Raw genomic sequence first — 22478 nt, 5'->3', positions numbered from 1 at the left:
AATAATAATAATATCTGTCATATCTATCTTGTTTTCTGTGTCATAATAATAATAATGATAATGATGATGATGATGATGATGATGATGATGATAATAATAATAATAATAATTTTATTTTTGTACCCCGCCTCCCGGGGGGACTCGGGGCGGCTTACAAATACAAAACGAAAGTACAATAACACCAAATACTGAACGACGTGCAAATGAAAATGAAAAAGACATAAAATAAAATGATAACCATTAATAAAACACAAGTTAAAACACAGCAATAAAATCATAAAAATGAACTGGGCAAAAGTGCACTAAGTGAGACTTGTAAACATGGTGGAAGTTAAAGTGCTATAAGATCATGGGGGAGAACCTTAAAAAGGGGGTGAACCCTGAGGCTAGTACGGGAGGTTTATCATACAAATGGGAGGTACTTATTCAAAAGCCTGAGTGAAGAGCCATGTTTTCAGGCTCTTCCTGAACACTTCCAGGGTAGGAGCTTGCCTAATTTCCTTGGGGAGCTCGTTCCAGAGCCGGGGGGCTACCACGGAGAAGGCCCTCTCCCTCGTCCCCACCAACCGTGCTTGAGACGGAGGTGGGAGCGAGAGGAGGGCCTCCCCCGACGAAGAGATCGTGTGGGTTCATAGGGGGAAATGCGGTCACAAAGGTGGGAGGGTCCCAAACCGTTTAGGACATTGTAGGTCATCACCTGCACCTTGAATTAGGTCCGGAAAAAAAACGGCAGCCAGTGTAGCTCCTTAAACAGGGGGGTAGACCGCTCTGTGTAATTTAAAGCTATTAGAAATAAGCAGGAGGAAAGCTCACCAGCTAACATTGCAAGGAGTCATGTTGGAGTCCTTTAAATTTGAGCCCCATTCACACTATAGAATTATAGGGCTATTGGCTCACCTTTGCTTGACATGGGTCAATTCTATGGAATTCTGGCCTTTGTCAGTAGTGTGAATGGGTTCAACTTATCAAATGTATTATTTTGATTGGGACTGCAAAAAACCGAATTTACCAGTCACCCCTCAAATGACGATGAATGTCTAATGACCTCTGCCTCAGTGTGGTGTAGTGGTTTGAGTATTGGACTAGATATCTGAAACCAAGGTTTGAATCTCCGCCTAGTCATTGAAACCTACAAAAACAAGGGCTAATCCCATCTGAACAAATCTTGCGAAGACACCATAATAAGGCTGCCATAAGTCGGACATAACTTAAAGGCATATAACAACTAATGGCCTTTGCTCAGCTTGGCAAGTCATAACCTATGCTAGCTTCATACAGGTTTTTCAGCCTTCTGCTTACACATTACATCATCTTGTTACTCCAAATTACTCATTTCCCATGAAGTGAAGCATCTATAGCAGGGGTCCTCAAACTTTTAAAGCAGAGGGCCAGTCCACAATCCTTCAGACTGTTAAGGGGCCGAATTATCATTGGGGGGGGGGGGAACAAACAAATTCCTATGCACATTGCACATATCTTATTTGTAGTGCAAAACAACAACAATAACAATGAAAGAACAATACAATATTTAACAATGAAAATAATTTTAACCAACATAAACCTATCAGGATTTCAGTAGGAAGTGTGGGCCTGCTTCTGGCCAGTGAGATAGTCAGGTTAATTAGAATTGTTGTTGTTGTTGTGTGTCTTCAAGTCATTTCAGACTTTGGGCGAGCCTAAATCCAAAATTATTTATTTACTAATTTATTACATTTATTTACTACATTTATATCCCACCCTTCTCACCCCGAAGGGAATTCAGAGCAGCTGTATGTACATACAATATATTATATTATTAGCATAACACAATATTAGCATTATATATTACTATATTGAACTATACCACTATACTGTAATATTATATGTAATATATAACATATAATTAATATTATTATATGGTATTATTATTAGTATTATATTGTACAAAATGATAATATTATTATCAATATCATATGTATATACAATACAGTAGAGTCTCACTTATCCAACATAAACGGGCCGGCAGAACATTGGATAAGCGAATATGTTGGATAATAAGGAGGGATTAAGGAAAAGCCTATTAAACATCAAATTAGGTTATGATTTTACAAATTAAGCACCAAAACATCATGTTTTACAACAAATTTGACAGAAAAAGTAGTTCAATACGCAGTAATGCTATTTAGTAATTACTGTATTTATGAATTTAGCACCAAAAATCATGATGTATTGAAAACATTGACTACAAAAATGTTGGATAATCCAGAATGTTGGATAAGCGAGTGTTGGATAAGTGAGACTACTGTGTATTATATTATTAAAACTGATATAAAAATATTATATTATAAATAAGGCCCCCGGGCCTTAGTTTGGGGACCCCTGATCTATAGCAATGCCTGCATTTTAGGATTGCCAGGTGGAATAAGGAATGAGGGGCTGTAGCTTTAGTTAGTAGATTCTGGCTCATGAGGACATCTTGTTAGGTTCCATCAGCAATTCTCCTCCCTTACCCCACCCCAAAATAATTTTAAATGACTCCCCACATGGTTATTCATAAGCTGTGCAAACTGGAGAAGGGAAGCCTAGTGCATCCAGCACCATTCCTAGAGTTGGATCCATACAATACGAGACTTTAGGTGTTGCAGACAACTAGAAGATGGGTCTGGGTGAGGGGGAGGGTTGTGTTGCAGTTCTGTCTGATGGAACTTGATATGATATGGCTTTGTGATCCAGAATCTGGTGAGTATTAAGCACACCATAATCCTATCCTATATTCAACTTGGGCAACTCTCTCCCATTTCCATTTGGAACATTTACAACAGTGGGGCAGAAAGGTGTGAATCCTGAGTAGTACTCCCCACTGTGGAGAAAAAAAACCATATTTCATATCAACCTTGTTTCCATCATAAAATTTGATGTAGAAGTCTTATCTCCAGCCAGCCAAGGCTTTGGCCTCCAACCACTACATTTTTAACCTCCAAATGTATTATTCTGTCAAGAGAATGCTGCCTGCAAGCTTAAATTAGCAGTGGAAACATTGTGATTGTATGTGTAGCCTGTTTTTTTGTGTGTGTGTGTGTGTGTGTGTTTTTTGGCAACAGAAGGAGCAAAGGGACAGGATGTGGCTTTAGTCAAGCAACTTATGACAGCAAACATGTTGCATTACAATAACTTCTCTGTACAGTAGGCTGCATTCCAGAAACTGTCATGTTATGATATATTTGATCAAGTCTTTGGGGACTTTAGAGTGAAAAACATATGCTAAGTATAATAGATGTGGATCTGTATCCCTTGAAAGCCAGGGCAAAACCTCATTGCGGGTGTATTGCTTTGGTTGTGGTGTATTTCTCAGAAAAGAGCTACCATCTGGGTTTTCTGTACATCTGTTTATCAGGGTGGAGAACGTGTAATGAGTGGTGTATTCTATTTGAAGCCTGCTAAGGAGATGGACTGTATACCATAAAGCCACAGCACATTGCCTCTAAATGACTGTGCAGAACAACAGGCTGAATAATGCATTTCTCTCTTACGGGTTTCAGGGAAGGCCTATTTTATTCCCTATACATAAAAACCATCTGGGCGCTTATGGCCTGCTTCTGTGCACCGTGGCTTTTGTTAGCAGCAGAACTGATCCAACACTTAGCCTCACTATACAGAAAGAAAACTCAACCATGATTATCTCCATCGCCATCAGCACAATACATATAGCCATCATGTGGTAAGATATTGTTTCCAATCCTCACTTCTTGGCCTAGTCTCTTAAACTGCAAAAAGACCTGAAGCTATTTAAAAGCCCAAAGCTTGGAGAAACTACTGTTTTGGGTTATTTGGCCATGCAAGTTGGGAGATTCTGAGGGTTGTAGACCAAACAGTAAGTTCTCTAAAGCGCTGTTCCAGTCTCCCGGAGGCTCCTGGAAAAGGAATTTAAAAAACCTCTAAAAGCTAGTTAATGTGCCGTGTTTGCTGTTCTGTGAATGTTCTCAAACCTTTACCTCTGAACTCATCTGCCTATACTACATCTCTCTACCCCCAATTATCTCTGTCCTCTAACTATATCACGTATATACCATTTTCTGAATATTACCAAGTCCTTTAGCATAATCTATTGCAGGTGTTGCTACTCTTGACCCACCTATTTTACATTGTTTCTAACTAAACAGACCTGGATTTACATGTATGACTCCATAGCAACATAAACCATACATGCATGCCTATATACATGAAAATTCAGTCTTATGAATGGTAATTCTCTTTCCCATCTAGCACAGTTTTAGCTGAATAGTCACATATCTTCATTACCACACCAGTGTTTTCTTTTAGCTAATTATGCCTGGCTCTCTGCACAGGAATGTGGCATGTGGGTGAACTCTTATGGGAACTGAGGGCTTAATTTGAGCCAGGGTGTACCAGGTTTCACCCTGGAAATCTGTTTTCGGTGCCCAGTCTCAGACCCAAAAAATGTGTTGTCATAACAATATGTTTTCATTGATATCTCCTGCTATTTCATAGATCCTGCTACAACTCCTCTCTGAGAAAGGGTTTATTACTGGGTGATGGGCTCACTGATGGGCTCATCTCTTACTTACAATATAAGCAACAAATGCAACCAATGTTGTTATGGTTGAGCCTTCTGGCTCCGGTACTGGGAGACGGGGTCGTAAGACTCCTCGAGAGTCAGACTCTTTTGAGGAGCGAGAAAGGAAACGGCTCCGGGACTTATTTGCAGAACCAACAGATGAAGACTCATTTGAGGGTTTTACCGAGGGAATGGAGGAAGAAATGGTTAGTTCAGAGGAGGATGACATGGAATGGACTCGTGTGAGGGAGGATTTGGGTGCCACCGGCAATGTTAGCAATGGAGGCGATTGGCGGGTTGCAGGATCAGACCCATGGATGGGTTGGAGGGATGGAGCGGGATCCACAGCTGGGGATGCTGTGGGGCGTAGTCAAAGGTGTTTTAGCTCTGATGAGGATGATGATGACGAGGCACCTGGAATTAGGATAGCAGCTGATAGCGATGAGGAGTTATGAACTGGGATAAAATGGGGTTTAGGATCAATGGCTAATTGCGTTGGGCAAGGTAATCTGGACGAACGCTTGGGCTCTTGTTGGGGAACTTCCTGAAGACGGGTGTGATTCGTTGCTGGATACGTAAGTTACCAAGGACACTGGGCATAGACGGCGGGAGGAACTGTATGGGGTTTTTCTGTGCAACTTGTGTTTAATCTTGATAGCTTGGACCTCCGTCGTCTTTTTGACGGACATTAATTACCTACTCTGGATTGACGCTGGACTGACTGACTGAATATGACCTTGGACTATCCCTTCTGTGGCTGTCGGTGAACTCGTGGAACTCTAGACGCCTGCACTTGGCTTTCGACCTCGGACCGGACTGGGACCCCGCTGACCGCCGTGATCCTGATTGATGTGCCTGGACCCGGATTTCGCTCGTTGCACGGAGGAGTAACAGCCTGAGTTACTCATCTGTAGCTTTTGGGTAGCAGAGAAGAATCTGCTGCCAGTTTTTTGTGTTCATTTTGACCTTTGTTACTAACTTTTGTTTGTTTGAATTGCCAGGCTGAAGTAAGCACTTTTGAGTTAGTTCGGATTAAACTCCTGTTTAATCCGGTTTATTCTTTCGAACCGTTTTAATTCAAACGGAGCTGTTTTTGTTACTTTTTCACTGAAGACAAGTGTTTGCCTAGTCCTTTGTTTTCTACGGGCACTTTTCAGTTCTGTAACTTCAATAAACTGTGTTGTACTCTATTTGGTGGCATTCTGTCTATGACAAATGTTCTGTAGATTCTTTCAATTAAGTAGTTTTGGGTAGCAAAACTAGTCATTTTTTCATGTCAGACTGAAAATTATCTTCTCTCCTTTTATTTCTGACTATAACTTTTCTCATTGTTCTTATTCACCAAGTAAAACATAAGTGCATTTTAAAGTAGCTGCTGCCAAGTTCAAATTAAAAACCAGAGCATGGAAAAATTAAAATATTGGGCCACGAGTCCCAGAAGCTCCCAGCTAGCATACTCACTGGAAGATTCGTGGATTTGCAGTCCAAAAAACTAACATTTCAAGCTCTGTTTCAAAAGATTACAGTTCTCCCTCAGTTCGAATATGCTATAAGGAATGACACCCAAGTCCGAACCTGTGCATCTTCATATGTGTACCTCCCTGGGTCTTTGACATTTTGGCTTGTTATCTCATAGCTGTGAGAATCCAGGTTAATAGCACTCTGGGCCCCAGGAGCTAGGAACTCTTGCCAGATCTCTTCCACTCGGTTAGCTACATCTTGCAATGGTTGTTTTTTGAGATCTTGGACAGCCAGCCAAAACCTGTATGGGGGAGGGGGCGGGGTAGAAAAGAAAAGAAAAAGAAAATCTATTTCAGGAATGCAAGTCAGCTTGAGCCACTGAGACTTAAATAAACCCTGGTTCCAAGTGAAAGAGAGTTTATTCATTTGGAGCACAGCGGTAGATATTTTTGTATAGCAAATATTCATATTATATTAAATGCAAGTTTCCAATAATCATTATTAGTAGATTGAATCTGGGATATTCTTCATCCAAAACATTTGAAAAACAAAATATCTTTTGACTCCACTTTATTATTTTGTACTGGCTGGGGGAATCTGAAAGAGCCAGTTTTTCACCACCCCTTTACTGATTCGTCCATACTGGCCCCATATAAAAACACTATGTGCAAGATATGTAAACCTGATACCTGGCATTTGACGTGTGCTAAGTGAGTCAGGGTTATGTAGAGGTTTTGACCATAGAGCTACAACTCTGAAGATGAGAGTTGAAACCCCTGCTTGGACATGGAAACCCTCTGAGTGACCTTGAGCAAGCCCCATTTTCTCAGCTCCAGAGGAAGGCAACCCCCTTCGAACAAATCTTGCCAACCCCTTAGTCACCCAAGTTGGAAGGAAGACATAAACCATTCAAGGCCTAGATTCAATATTACGCAGGAATTGTTAAGCCAACAAAATGGGACTTCCTTGACCTGCCTCCCACCTTAAAATCCTCAATGTCATTCAAAAACAAAATGTGGAGGTTTCCTAGATATTTGCAGCACATTTCTGCAAGCCACAGGGACTGTATTAGATAGACGAGATCATCACATGATAGAATGAATGTTCCCTGCTGAATGAGTGTGAACACAGAAGAATAGTAAAAAAAATAGTTTAAAAAATCATTTGAGGCTTTCAGGCCGCAGGCATCTGGGGACAGATGCTTTCAAGGACAGCTTGAGAAATGCATGGTGTTAAAAGAGCCATCAATTAACTTCTACATCACCAACCAAGCCTCTTGTCTTATTCTATACTGAGAGATTAAGGATTTTCCCCTTTAGCCTCAAACCTGAGCCATTTAGCTAATAATGGAAAATATATTTTTCACTTGCCAAGATTATGCCATTTGGTCTAAGCTTTCAAAGTTTTCTCTTTTTAAAGAAAAAACAATGGCAATCATCTATATGCTGTTAACTTCTTGTTTTTAACAATCTCTCTGCCCAGCGAGAGGTATTAAAGCCATCTGCGACAAGCTCTGGTGGGCTGTACCCACAGTTGCCTTTCAAAACCGCCTGTAGTTTGATTGACTATCCATTCCAGTTCTCCTCCTCCATAGCCATGGCAACCAAAAGGAAAGAGAGAGGCAGATAAGCCATTCAAGATAGGGAAAATAGCAATGCTCAACTGGAGTGCTGGTTACAGACCCACTGGGAGGGCTTCAAATCCTTAAAAAAAATCTTGTCACTTATCCCTGCCTAAACAATACCATCATATAAACTGCTCCAAAGAAGACAGCAGAGGGAGAGACCAAATAAAATTCATAGTCCTACATAAAAAAAAACCAGGGTCCTAAAATGTACCTTCTTGGAGGCTGCATATAAATGGGACAAGGAGTGAAAATACAATCCGTTGTGGAAAGCTCTAAGCAAGAAGAATAAAGCTGAGCTGCTTTCCCAGTGGCTGTCCTATTTGGTAAAGGAAAATAGGAAATGGAATGCATAGCCAGAGGAAAACATTAATCACCATATTCTCATTCCAGACAACCCACTGTTGTGACAGGGGCAGGCAGGACATTAATGTAAACCTAAGACAAGAGGCACCATATTGATTTGGGATTACAGCAATTGAGACAAAGGGGACCTGAAATAAACTACTGGAAGGATAATATAATAAATATCAATGCAATTTGCAGGGAAAGGAAGGAATTATGGATTTAAAACTGTAATATGAGCAGCAATTGTAAACTAAGTGTAGATACCAAGTAATCAGATATCATGCTGGTTGCTGCCAGCAAAGATCATAACAATGTAAGTTCAATATCTCTTCAACATATATGTTTTTTAATTCTGGCTGGGGAATTATCGTAGTTCTAGTCCATACAGGTACATTTCTAAACACTACTCCACCTAATCAAGCTATCCAGGGACCCATTGACACTATAGAATTATAATGTGATTATTCTAATTTAATGAGCATTGTTCCATTTTATGGAAACATGGGATTGCTAGTGTGGTGAGGCCCTAGAGAGCTCTCTCTCAGAATTATAAAGGATCCTTAAATTGCCAATCCTGGAAGGACAGAATCATGGCAAGCTAAAGTGGAATAGTCATATGCAGGCCCGTAGCCAAGATTTTGATGGGGGGGGGGGGGAGGGGCTGAGTCTGAGTGAGAGAGGATCTACCCTAGCAAACCTTTTGTATTGTTTTCCCAATACCCCCATGCATATGAGATATATTGAGCATGGTGATCAGATCATGATACGAACAAACATAACAGTACCAGTAAGGCCTTCTCGTGAACCATCCTGAGAATTCTGGGGGGGGGGGGGAGAGTGAAGCCCCTCAAGCCCTCCCCCCCCCCCCCCCGGCGGCTACATGCCTGGTCATATGAAATTCCATAGTGTAAATGAATCCCAGGACACATCCTGAGCTGGCAAATACAGTCTCGCCATGGCAGGGGAAGATTTTGCTACCACCACCTATGTTTGCATCCAGTGAAATTAGTTATTTCCTTCTGAATTGTGCGAGGTGTATTTTGCACAGCACTTTGTAGGCATGATAGGGGAAAGTCACTTTAATTGACACCAAGGTAACCTTCAAATCTTTGATGCCCTTCCTCTGTAATCAGCCTGACAGAAACCTTCAACAAGAATGGAAGTCTTCAATCTTAGTGTGGCTTCTAGATACATTTGCAGATATTCCTGGCTGTTCTATTTCTTCCATAATGGCCCCACTCATCACTTGCCTTTTGCATAATGTTCCTCCCTCTCCTCGCCTTTCTCTTTAAAAACTACTTTGTTTTGTAGTATTACCTAAGCAAGGTAATACTCTGCAGTGCTTGTACTTTCCCCTTCAAGCAGTTACCAGATAAAAAGACTAATAAAGAGATATGTCTATAGAACTCCAGCTCAGAATCAACTCCAGTGTTTTGCTGTCAAGGATCATATCTTTGTCCACATCACCAAGCAGAAGAATTCAATTCACCTTTGCTGTTGCACCTTAGTAACATTGGTATTCGTCTTTCCTTTCAACCTACATTCTCTTTCCAGATCTTCTGTTAAGATAGCCACACACACAACAGTTTTGTTCCTTTTCTGTCTTCTTTCTTTCTTAACCCAAATTGGATTTGTACATGTACTGCTTCTAGAACCAGCCATTCATTTTTGCAACAACCTCCACTTTGGTTCTTCAATGATGAAACTGTACTTTCTTGGTTCTACGTTCTAGTCTAATGACTGCTATTTCTCCCCTGATCTCAGCATAACATTTCACAGCACCCTGTGAAAGGTTTTCCACTGTTTGTTTCTGTACCTAGTGAACACTGTACATCTGGATAGCACATGGTAACACCACTGTGCTGTGAATCATAGAATCATAGAATAGTAGAGTTGGAAGAGACCTCATGGGCCATCCAGTCCAACCCCATTTTGCCAAGAAGCAGGAAATCGCATTCAAAGAACCCCCGACAGATGGCCATCCAGCCTCTGTTTAAAAGCCTCCAAAGAAGGAGCCTCCACCACAGTCTGGGGGAGAGAGTTCCACTGCTGAACAGCCCTCACAGTGAGGAAGTTCTTCCTAATGTTCAGGTGGAATCTCCTTTCCTGTAGTTTGAAGCCATTGTTCCACGTCCTAGTCTGCAGGGCAGCAGAAAACAAGCTTGCTCCCTCCTCCCTATGACTTCCCCTCACATATTTGTACATGGCTATCATGTCTCCTCTTAGCCTTCTCTTCTGCAGGCTAAACATGCCCAGTTCTTTAAGCCTCTCCTCATAAAGCTTGTTCTCCAGACCTTTGATCATTTTAGTTGCCCTTCTCTGGACACATTCCAGCTTGTCAACATCTCCCTTCAACTGCGGTGCCCAGAATTGGACGCAGTATTCCAGGTGTGGTCTGACCAAGGCAGAATAGAGGGGTAGCATGACTTCCCTCGATCTAGACGATACCCCTATTGATGCAGGCCAAAATCCCATTGGCTTTCTTAGCAGCCGCATCACATTGCTGGCTCATGTTTAACTTGTTGTCCACCAGGACTCCAAGATCTTGACACGTACTGCTGTCAAGCCAGGAGTCCCCCATTCTGTATCTTTGCATTCCATTTTTTCTGCCAAAATGAAGTATCTTGCATTTATCCCTGTTGAACTTCATTTTGTTAGTTTCGGCCCATCTCTCTAGTCTGTCAAGATCGTTTTGAATTCTGCTCCTGTCTTCTGGAGTGTTGGCTATCCCTCCCAGTTTGGTGACATTTGCAAACTTGATGATCGTGCCTTCTAACCCTTCGTCTAAGTCGTTAATAAAGATGTTAAACAGAACCAGGCACAGGACGGAACCCTGCGGCACTCCACTCGTGACTTCTTTCCAAGATGAAGACGACGCATTGGTGAGCACCCTTTGGGTTCGTTTGCTTAGCCAATTACAGATCCACCTAACCATAGTTTTGTCTAGCCCACATTTTACTGTGCTAAGATGCTGCTCTTGCTCTAACTCACAGGAAGAAACACACTCATCAAGAATGTATTTACTCTTTAGTTTAACATACGTGAAGTGACAGGCTGTCTGTTGTGCACTTGTTTTCACTTCATTTAAAGAACCTGATTTTGTAGCTAACACAAAGATTTTCAAACCATGGAACCCAGTAGAACATCTTGGGAGAAGAGCACTCAAAGTCAATCAGAATCTAGCAGGATCATGGAGCTAGCCGTCACTAGATCTCTATATAGCTTCAGACCTGGTCTCTAGAGCTTGGAGAAAAGGAGATTGGCGAACAGGCAAGACCAAGTATCTTGTGTGAGCACTTAGAGGGAGAGTTTTGAGGGGGAGGCCCAGAGTTCTGTTTCAGTCTCTACTTAACATTATTGATGATGAAGGAGCTGCTGAAATCATCTGCAATAGCTATGGCGTGTTTATGTTTTTGCCAAAGGATGTAGACAGCTACACTTGCAATAAAGGCAAGCTGGTGATCCTATTGGAAGAGAAGGTCTACAACTTCAGGTTGTGTATCTATTCTTCAGTATATTAGGGAGAATGACTTTTTCTTGGACAGAGCAAATAGGTTGTCATGAATGAAGGACAGACAGGGGATTTTTCTGAGTAGGATGTCAATTCCAAAACACAGGAGCTAGACATTTGGGGGAATGTGACATCCAGATGTAGGACTAGGGATCCTTTTACTCCTATATATAGGATTCTTACAGAATCAATCCACATGCATGCTCTTGAAACAATATGTAAATATGCAGCACATATGGCTTATTTCCCAAGCCAAAGTTAAACATGATCTGCTGATTTCTGCAAAGGAATTATGCACATGCTCAGCTTTATGGGATGTAGCAATATTTATCTGCCATATCAGCTCTAACCTATTCTCACAAATTACCAAGCATTCAAATGATTCACAACATCTGGGAAAGTATAACATATGGTTGGAGCTTTATAAGTAGTTTGAAACTCAGACTTATATCAGGATTAATGCTGTCCTCACAAATAATGGAAAATCCAACAAATGGCATTTTCTCTGACCTGGATCAGCAATGTATCAAATTTATTTTTTATTACATGTGTGCCCCAATCTTCAGCTGATGAGCTCAGAACAGTTTACATATGGTTCCCAAGTGGCTATACAGAGCCAAACCTGCATAGTTTCATTTGGTTGTAGGGAACAGGAATTCATTTATTGGTTATTGGAATACATAGTCCCTGCTAGGAACATTTTTTATGCTAGCACACTGCCTTTTTTGCTTATATAAGTTGTGAATACAATTAATATAGAATAAAAAGAAAATAGAATGATTTAAAAATTACAAATGTATTCAGTTTATAAACAGATCAAGTGCAATGAAGTGAAAATACCATTTATAACGCGAGTTGGACATAAATAAGAAAAATGTATTTCATACAGAAAGGGAAATTCCTGAGATCATAACTTCCAAGCTGTATTATAACAAGTTATTATTAAGATTCTGACTATATAGTGGTGTTTAGGGCACTGGAAATTATGGTATGCCATGAAAGGGAAAAAAAAAAGCATGGCGGACATTCATATAACAATGAGTACTGAGAGGTAAGGTGTGCTTTACATGTATAATTTTACATACAATATTTTCCAGTATAAAACTGAAGGGTAGCAACACATCTGTAAGAGTCATGCTCTTCCCCAAGTCTGTGGCCTATTATACTCTTTTATGAACTCTGCAATCTTGGAATTTAGCAGACCAAGTATCTGCAGAGCATGTACACCCTCTAGTGGCCACAAGACAACAGAAATAAATATTGATTGCAAATTTAATTCTTGATACTTTTACCTCATATTCTTTTATATATTACAGATCTCCACTGTTTTGTACAATCCATTTTGTGTTGCTTCAAGGAAATAGTGAATAATGAGTGGTTATTTTTCTACTTTTGTCTGTCTGCTTTGGTTACTGTTAAGATTATTTTCAAGCACATACTGTAATTGATTGGCTGATACTCAACTACAATGAGAGCATGTTCCCATAAAGCACATGCTTTGTGTCACACCTAGACATCAATTCCTATGGAAATTTCATTAAGGCCTTTTTGCACCTATCTGAGCTGCGGCATTATGTAAATTCAGAAGAACACTGTCCTCAAGGAGACATCAGAGAAATTACGGCTATTACTCTTATAATAATTGGGAGTTGGCAATTGATTGCCTGTGTAGGGAAGACTTGTAAGAGGTCTAGAGTAGGTTTAGAAAAGTTATATATTCTAGGTATTGCTGGTAAAATCTTAAGTTCCCAGTGCTAGCAGACGGCTGTTTCTAGTTGGACAGAATCACACACCCCTCACTATCTTTTTCTTCCTAGTGAGTTTTCTGAAGATACTTAGTCTGCACACATGCAACCATCAAGAAAATACATTGTCCAGTTGGCTTCCTTCCTTCATTATGCTTCTCTGAAAGCAGATGCCCAGTTTTCTCTTTATCATTCTGTAAGCACACTGAGGAAATTGCAGGTCACTCTGATTTAGGAGACTTCCTGAAAAGCACACTGCATGTAGGAATGACGTGTTTTGGGAACTGTGATTGTAAGGGATGAAGAAAGGCCTAAGAAAAAGTCAGGTAGCATTTGAGAGGGACCCACATGTGGCCATAGCACCAATATTTCTTTTTGAACCATGACTAATTCTGTAACTTTGGTATTTTATGTCATAATGGCATTTGCAATTATTACATCATTGTGAAGTCGGGACTAAAAATTTACTCATTACAATAAACAATAAGGAAAAACCACAAACTACTGTAAATTAAGGAGATTTGGAAATACTAATGAAGACCTCAATCCTTGATGTTCTGTTTTATTGGATCCTCTCATCACATCTCCCCTTTTGTGGATTCTGATGTCCTCTCCATGCACACATACTTCATTTCAAAGTGAAAAACCATCCCATTCTTGGATTATTATTATTTTTGCTCAAATGTAGTGTTATGGCTTCCTAAAGATTTCTTCTGGTTGGCTAGAATACGCCCAAATCCTAGATAGAGGAAAAAACTGGAGACGGTTGGTAAGGTTCATTCCTTAGGGCTGGCCTGAGGTATTTTGTCACCATGGGCAAAATAGTGAAACAGCATCTCCCTCCTGCAAGATTTTGGGACTCCCAGACCTGACAGCCCCTACAGGCTGTCGAGTATTGATAGGGGTTTCCATCATCCACTATAAATGTGCTCCTGTAATTGCTCCCCTGCTGGATTCAGTGTTTACTCTACACTGCTCTCAGCACACCTTGGGCCTTTCCAACTGGTGCTGTAGTTCATCCATCTCTAATTCACATCTGGTTCCTTCGCAGTTGCCTGGCCCATCCCTGTGTCAATATTTGCCTGTCTTTTCCTTTATGCCCTTGCTATTCCCATAGTCACTTTAGACAGATCTAACATGGTTCTTTTCATGTTCTTAACTCCTCAAAGCTCTGCCACTAAGCTATGATACTTGGGACTTGAAATTGTTTTACAACATAGGTCTATATGGGATGTAGCAATATTGTGGTTGCACCTGCAGACATCGTATGCTCTCTCTGTCAGTACTCATGTAGTTATAAAGAAAGACCAACTGCAGAAGAATTACTGAATATTAGGTAATTTCCCACAGCAGGTACTTATTGTGCTGGAAGGAAAGAAAGAAAGAAGTGAGTGCTGGCAGCCTGTTTCTTAATAACAGACAATAGACAAAGGATTACTTTACAGGCCTGGAAGTTCAGAGAGATTAGTATGCCACACCATGAGATAACAAAACACTAAACATCAAGTCTCATAGTCTGCATTTTATTTTTCAGTTCATAGAAAACTGAACTGTTATATTTTAATTTTATTTACCATAACAAGTATGGTATGTTTATTTTTCACTGTTTAATTTTTAAAAATGAGGCAGTGATAGAACTCAAGTCTATTGTTTTTACTGCTCATTTTTGAAAGGGATGGCCTGTTCCTTATTATACTTACACAATAACTGCTCTGAGATGAATGGTAGTTGTAATTATTGAAGGATTACTTGTAGGAAAAGGTCTTAAGAGTTCAGTAGATTTGAAGGGAAAATGGAAAAACATTGCTGTCCAACCTAATCCTCTTCTAAATAGTACCTTTCTCTGTTAGAGGATGGCAGGGATGGATAATGTGGTACTCTTTATGTTGCTGGACCCATCTGGTCTTGTCAACATAGCTAATAGAGCTGTGGTGGCGCAATGGGTTAAACCCTTGTGCCAGCTGAACTGCTGTCCTGAAGGTTGGGTTGCTGACCTGAAGGTTGCTGGTTCAAATCCGTGAGACAGGGTGAGCTCCCATTGGTCAGCTCTAGCTTGCAGGGATATGAGAGAAGCCTCCCTGCAACACATCTGGGCATCCTCTGGGCAACGTCTCTGTAGATGGCCAATTCTATCACACCAGAAATGACTTGCAGTATGTTCCCAAGTTGCTTCTGACACAATAAAAAAGCATAGCTAATGTTGAAAGATGACAGAAACTCTAATCCTTGCAGCATCTACTAGGCCAGGAGTTTCCTCCCCTTGATTCCTCCAGCTCTAGCAGGTTCTTCAAATTTGTGGCAATGCAATTCAAAGTGTTTTTCTTCTACATCAGTATAAACAGCTGCACAGGTGTAAGAGCTTGGGAGAGCAAGAAAAAAGAGCAAGAGGGGGAGGAACTGAAGGAGGTTATAAGGGAAGGTCATGGGCATAGGAATGTGTGTGCAAAGTCCTAGTAATTTATAGCACATATGTTATAAAGTTCCTCATAAAAAAACGCCAGAGGATCCACCAGCATTCCTACATTCTTTCACTCATTTTCTGTCAGCAAAGGTACCAGTATGACCGGAAGACCTGCTGCTAGCCAGCTGAAAAAGCCAGGCTGTGAATCTCTTTTGACACACTGGAAATAACAGTAAAAAGGCACTGTGGGGCAAAATCAATAGAGAAATGGTCTGTGTCCGGACTCTGGTCCCCAGCTTCATGACTGGAATACTATACAGAGTGTATAGAAAATAAACAGCCTGTTAAATTGCTTTTTCAGCTGCATCCCCCAATGGCCAGTGTCCAGGTCAAAGGTACACACATTTAAGGATTTCTATCAGGATTAAATGTGTTTATATGCTTGAATGTGATTTAGGGCCAAAAGTTGTCCCAGCATTCCCACAGTCTTCTTCAATGAGACTGGAATGTACGTACAAAGACCCTTCATGGCAATTGCTGAGAACGTATCGCAGGAGTTTGTCGGATTGAAGTCCTCTAGATTTGCTCAACCTCACTGCCTGACATCTCAAAACACATTTTTACAACTAACTCTTAAGTAGACAACAAAGAAGGATGCAAGAGAACTATTCATGATTTGTTAAAGTGGTGGAAACTTCTTCCAGACATCTTTCTTACCATTTCCCTGAAGAATATGGATAAGAATATGAAAGCCATTATGAAAGAGAAATTCTGAACAATCAGACCGTCCCATTATTACAGGAATCTTCCTGGAGCATTTAAAACTACCTTCTTCTGCATGGAAAACAAATGGTTCCTATAAAAATGCTGCGAGCATATCTTTTAATAAGGGTTTTAGCAAATTTCTTATTTACTGGCTAATTTTAACCTTCTTTTTACAGAGAGACTAGCCTAGTTACTAAGCGAATGTATAGTATCTAGTATCTTGCATATTACCCTCAATCTTGAAATTGTTTAATTTTGCTCCTGCTGTAATTTGGCTAGTAAGCCTGGTGACACAATGGGTTAAACCACTGAGCTGCTGAACTTGCTGACCTAAAGGTCTGCGGTTCGAATTCGGGGAGCAAGGTGAGGTCCCACTGTTAGCCCCAGCTTCTGCCAACCTAGCAGTTTGAAGACGTGTGAATGTGAGTAGATCAATAGGTATCACTCCAGTGGGAAGGTAATGACGCTCCAAGCAGTCATGCTGGCCACATGACTTTGAAGGTGTCTAAGGAAAATGCCGGCTCTTTGGCTTAAAAATGGAGATGAGCATCAACTCCCAGCATCAGACATGACTAGACTTAATGTCAGGGGAAAACCTTTACCTTTACCTTGATTCTTTAGTTTGTCTGAAGAACCTTTACCTGAGGTTTTCAGAACTGAATTCTGACTCCAAAAACCGAAGGAACTGGTCACGCCCCACTGGATCTTTCAACACTTCATCTATAGAGAAACCCCATCTTTTGACACGATGCTGAGAAGGCTCTTTGCTATGAAAAGTGAACAGAAAAAGAGAAGTATCAGCCTGTGCCTCCTTGGGAAGTCTTCAAGCATTTCTCTGTGACAACTTAATTCAGAAAGTTCAGCAAAGGTGTAGGATGAGTAGCAACAATTCAAATTAAACTGGCAAAAATACATACATCCTTTTGACTTCAGAGAATAGAGAAATTGCATATGCAAACAGGTGATTTGTTACCCTGTCAAAATGTCAGAAAAAGATAAGTAGGGTGATGCCTATGGATACAAAGGTGATATCAAACGAAAAGACTTGTTTAACACTTTAAAGAACCAGCTCAGTAGCCCAAGAGAGTAAAATCTCCAGCATTTGAGCTGACTCTACTTTAATCTCTAACTAATACAGTGGACCTTTGGCATCTGCTAGGGTTTGGTTCTAGGATCCACTGTGGATACCAAAATCTGTAGATGCTCAAGTCTCATTATATACAGTGGCATACAGGCCCGTAGCCAGGATTTTGATTTGTGGGGGGGGGGGGGGGGGCTAGGATTTTGATTCGGGAGGGCTCTGAGTCTGAGTGAGAGAGAATCTACCCTAGCAAACTTTTTGTGTCGTTATCCCAATATCCCCATGCATATGGGATATATTGAGCATGGTGATCAGATCATGATATGAATAAACATAACAGTTTAAATAATAAATGTAAGACCTTCTCGCAAAACACCCTGAGAATTTCGTTGGGGGGGGGGGCTGAAGCCCCTCAAGCCCCCTCCCCCTGGCTACATGCCTGGTGGCGTAGTAAAATAGCATCCTATAAATAAAATGGCAAAATCAAGGCTTGTGTTTTGGATTTTTTGGGGGAGGCAGGAAGGATCTTTTCAAGCAATCACTGACTGAATGTGTGGATACAGAATCCACGGATACAAAGGGCTGACTGTAGTTAAGTGAGACTTTTTAAAGAATAATAAACATTCATTTAAACACTGTCTTTATGTGTTTGCATGAAATTCTAACAGTAATATGATTCCAGCAAAAATATGTATGCAGCTGTATTATTCTCAGACGAACCAATTCCCCTATTAAACACCTCAGCTCAAAGAGCAAGGACATCATGATATACTTATAAAAAGAAAATGGTGGGAATTAATGGCATTTTTAAGACTAACTGATCTATTTTAGGATGACATCTATATAGTCACATTCTAAGCCTGTCAGAAGAATACCCTACTGTCACTTCCATTCCTGCTGACATGAGCCCAGCAGCTCTTGGGGCAGAGCTTGGAACAATTGCCTTTTTGATCAAAAAAATCCCATAGTCAGCACAGCCACAGTCATTTAGAATTGTTTAAACATAATTGAAACTTTCAAAGAATGACAAAAAACAAATATTAAATAGTGCACCCATAACTCATACGAACTTTGCAGGTAGGAAAAATGTTCTATGAAACTTATAAAGATGGAAAGAATATTCAAAACATATTGGGAAAATGGTTGAAAAACTGATTCTTGAATGTTGAGATGCTCATTCTGTACAAAGCGTGCATGTAGATATGTAGATGTTTTCAGTAGAAAACATGTTTTAACTATAACGGTTTATATTATTATGGCTGTGTAATTATATCATATCAGAAGTATTATTTTCTGAACAGAAAATGCTGCTTCCCTCACATAAAAGCTATTCAGAAATTTATTCTGTGCCAAATATGCACATGGTTATTTTGCACAGATACCATACTCACAATGTGTTCCATACACCAAATATGAGATCTGTTTTGTAAAGCAACATATATGGAGGTGATGGTACACAACAAGAGCTGCTATAATAACACATTAGAACAACTGTTTGGAGAGAGGATTGGGGGTGGACAGGGAGCCAAAGGCATTTCCAATTATTCCCCCTGCTTCTTCTTTTGATATATATTGGTATGATTTTAATCCATGGAGAAAATGCTGTGTATTAAGTCCCATCTACACTGACACTATAATACAGTTCTGAGGAAACTCGAAACTGTAGTGGTGTTCTGGTCATCTCTGACAGCGAGGACGAGTGGTTGGAGCTGCAGGTCAACAGGTTTCAGAAGCCTGCACAGCAGAGTGTAGTAGCTGCAGAAGCAGAACCCTTAGTAGTTGTTACCACGTCCCAGCAGCAGGAGCAAGCAGAAGTTGGCATTTCAAGGCAGGCTGCTGAAGGATTAACTGATTCTTCTCATGTTCAATTTTGCAGAGAGCAAGCTCAGTTAACGCAAGTCTGTCAGGTTAACTTTTTTTTCATGTCAGGAGCGACTTAAGAAACTGCAAGTCGTTTCTGGTGTGAGAGAATTGGCTGTCTGCAAGGACGTTGCCCAGGGGACGCCTGGATGTTTGATGTTTTTACCATCCTTGTGGGAGGCTTCTCTAATGTCCCTGTATAGAGTTGGAGCTGACAAAGGGAGCTCATCCACACTCTCCCCAGGTTGGATTTGAACCAGGTCAGCAACCCAACCTTCAAATCAGAAGTCTGCTGGAACTAGGGTTCAACTCACTTTGCTACTAGGGGCTCCGCCAGGTTAGCTGAGAAACAGGCTATCTACAAGCAACACCTGTGGCCTTAGCATAAAAGACTCTTGAGTTTGTAGTTTTGTCACTGGAGGCGTTGTCTTACTGGATGATGTTATTGTGAACTCATTGTGTGACTGGCTTTGTGAACTCTGGACTGGAACATGACTTAAGTGCTTTGGATTCTGTCTTACAATTAGTTATACTGTTACTTACTGGCTTGTTTGACCTTGAAACATAGACATGGGCTGACTGGAAATGTGGATTTAGGCTTTGACTCAAGAACTCTCTGTGTATGACCTCTGGACTTGGATGTTGGCTATCTGTGTTTGAACATGAACAACGCACATCATGACACGTGACCACAAAAAGTGCATTGCTAATTCTCATTGCAATGTGCATTCAAAGACATACACCACATTTTAAAAAGTCACAGAAAAATCTGAATTCAGCCAAATAATGTGCTGCAGCAGATGCCAGTGTATCTTAGGTCCAGGCAAAAATTGATTCTGCAAAATGCGAAGTAAATTGTAAATAACTGCCCTGCTGAAACACAGCATCTCTCCTGAAAATGGAAAAGAAATTCCTGCAGAGTAGTTTGTGTCCTGTGGCTAACCTGGCCTCAAACCAGTACCAGATCTGTCAATCTAATCACCCATGCAGTGAAACCGGTTCCTCCCAAGCTACTTCCAAGCTGCATTATATGTCAGTATTGATATGTCCTTAGAAGAACAAAAGCTTTTCTTTCAAAACATCTATTTCTTACCTTGTTTCTAAGTCCCAAAACACAGTGTCATCACTTATCCAGGGATTGGAAGGTTCCGCAGGAGTTATAAAAGGATCGTATTCAATATACTGATCTGAGTAAGTAATTAAGCTTAACAGGAGAGAAAAAAATGGGGGAAGGAGAGAAGGAGACCATGTTTATACACTGTTCATAAATCCTCCAGTATATTTCCTTTATACATAAATTGAAAATGTCACATTTAAGCCACAAAGTAGTCACATAGATTGAACAAAAAGTCACTTTTAACACTAACTCCATCTTGGCTACTGGCCATATTATGAGGGGATGTAGAGAAAAATAAGGAATCTGGACAAGCTTTCACTAGGAGCCAATCGTAGAAAAAGCTGAATATAAAGGCTTATTTTTATGGGCTATGCAGTCAGTTCTTACCTATAAAGTTCTAAATGGTTCGGGCCCAGGCTATTTAACTAACCACATCTCCACATATAAACCAAGATGGGCACTGCAGTCAGCGGAGGAGGCTCTCATCCCCGTCCCACTCCCTGCCTCTGGAATTCCCTCCTTAAAGATCATCATCATCATCATCATCATCATCATCATCATCATCATCTCTGTTTTATAGTATTTTGCCTCTTATGAGGCTGAGGGGAAAACAACAAGTCTTTTAAAGTCTACCATAATGGTTCTCAAACTGTGGGTCCCCAGGTGTTTTGGCCTACAACTCTCAGAAATCCCTGCCAATTTACCAGCTGTTATGATTTCTGGAAGTTGAGGGGCAAAACAACTGGGGACCCACAGGTTGAGACCCACAGGACCCACTGGTCTACTAGGATACACATGAATGTAACTTCTGTGTTGTCAAAGGCTTTCATGGCCGGGATCACAGGGTTGTTGTATGTCTTTCGGGCTGTGTGGCCATGTTCCAGAAGTATTCTCTCCTGACGTTTCGCCCACATCTATGGCAGGCATCCTCAGAGGTTGTGAGGATGCCTGCCATAGATATGGGCGAAACGCCAGGAGAGAATACTTCTGGAACATGGCCACACAGCCCGAAAGACATACAACAACCCAATGTAACTTCTGCTTAAGTTTCAGTAAAAACAATAATGTGATTATGAGTGATAATAATATTATTAAACTAATTTACTGGATATATTTCAATCAAAATTTAGTACTTCTTAGTGCCATCGATTTCTACTAGAGAGAGTTTGGTTTGCCAATCCTTAATTTGTTTAACCAATCCATAACTGTCTCATAGAAATCAATCGCACAAAAGCACTTGTTTGACCTTATTAGCTAATATTCTACTTAAAATATTCATCGCATATAAAAAATGTCTAATTGTAACAGCGTCTTCAATGGGTGTTCTTATGGATAGGATATGTGCCACTATTTCATCCTCTTTTTGCATGAGCCATTGCTACATGCTTTATGGGAGAATACCATCAAAAGAGTGTTTGTAGTTTTAAGTGGAAAATCTTACAAATTAATTATTTACACATATAATATAACTCATGAATCCGTGGGACCAATACATATAAATTCAGTTATTCATGTTTGGAAAATATATACTTTTAAAATATTTTCTAGGTCCTTCAGTGTAATTCTAAACCACTGCTTTTTAAACTGTGGGTCCTGATCCTAAATAGGGTCCCCTTAGCTTGATGTTGGGGTCCCAAAATTTGGGAACAATAAAAGGTATTCTTTTTGGTTTAAAGCTTTTATTAAATGTATTAGTGGCATACAGAATATGAGTAAGAAAAACATCTAAAGATAACTGAATACTATAATACAGATATCCCATTCCGCTGAACCCCCCTCCTCCCCCCACCCATGAACCACGACCCATGACTTCCAACACCACCCAATGTGAAACTAATGCCACAAAAAACCTACTCTTATCCTACATTAACAAATTCCCCTTGTGACCACAGTAGAGTCTCACTTATCCAACATAAAAGGGCTGGCAGAACGTTGGATAAGTGAATATGTTGGATAATAAGGAGGGATTAAGGAAAAGCCTATTAAACATCAAATTAGGTTATGATTTTA

The 22478-nt window shown here is 40.5% G+C and overlaps 1 protein-coding gene and 1 long non-coding RNA gene across 3 annotated transcripts in view; one reads left to right on the top strand and one right to left on the bottom strand.

The window, feature by feature from the left end:
- Positions 1-22478, bottom strand: part of rgs6 (regulator of G protein signaling 6) — a 315892-nt gene that overhangs the window by 49947 nt on the left and 243467 nt on the right. For both annotated transcript variants that reach the window (XM_062968089.1, XM_062968090.1), the window contains exons 13-15: positions 20445-20555; positions 17052-17177; positions 6131-6317 (exon numbers count right to left, since the gene is read on the bottom strand). In XM_062968089.1, the coding sequence (XP_062824159.1) occupies positions 6131-6317; positions 17052-17177; positions 20445-20555 (424 nt within the window). The remainder of the gene's footprint in view (positions 1-6130; positions 6318-17051; positions 17178-20444; positions 20556-22478) is intronic.
- On the top strand, positions 4370-5745 carry LOC134295462 (uncharacterized). Its single transcript, XR_010002029.1, has 2 exons — positions 4370-5130; positions 5214-5745. It is a non-coding gene; the product is annotated as an uncharacterized LOC134295462 (long non-coding RNA).

Source organism: Anolis carolinensis, chromosome 1 (genome assembly GCF_035594765.1).
Source record: "Anolis carolinensis isolate JA03-04 chromosome 1, rAnoCar3.1.pri, whole genome shotgun sequence".
Lineage (NCBI taxonomy): Eukaryota > Metazoa > Chordata > Lepidosauria > Squamata > Dactyloidae > Anolis > Anolis carolinensis.
Note: the sequence above shows the minus strand (reverse complement) of the source record. Positions and strands in the feature narration are given on the sequence as shown.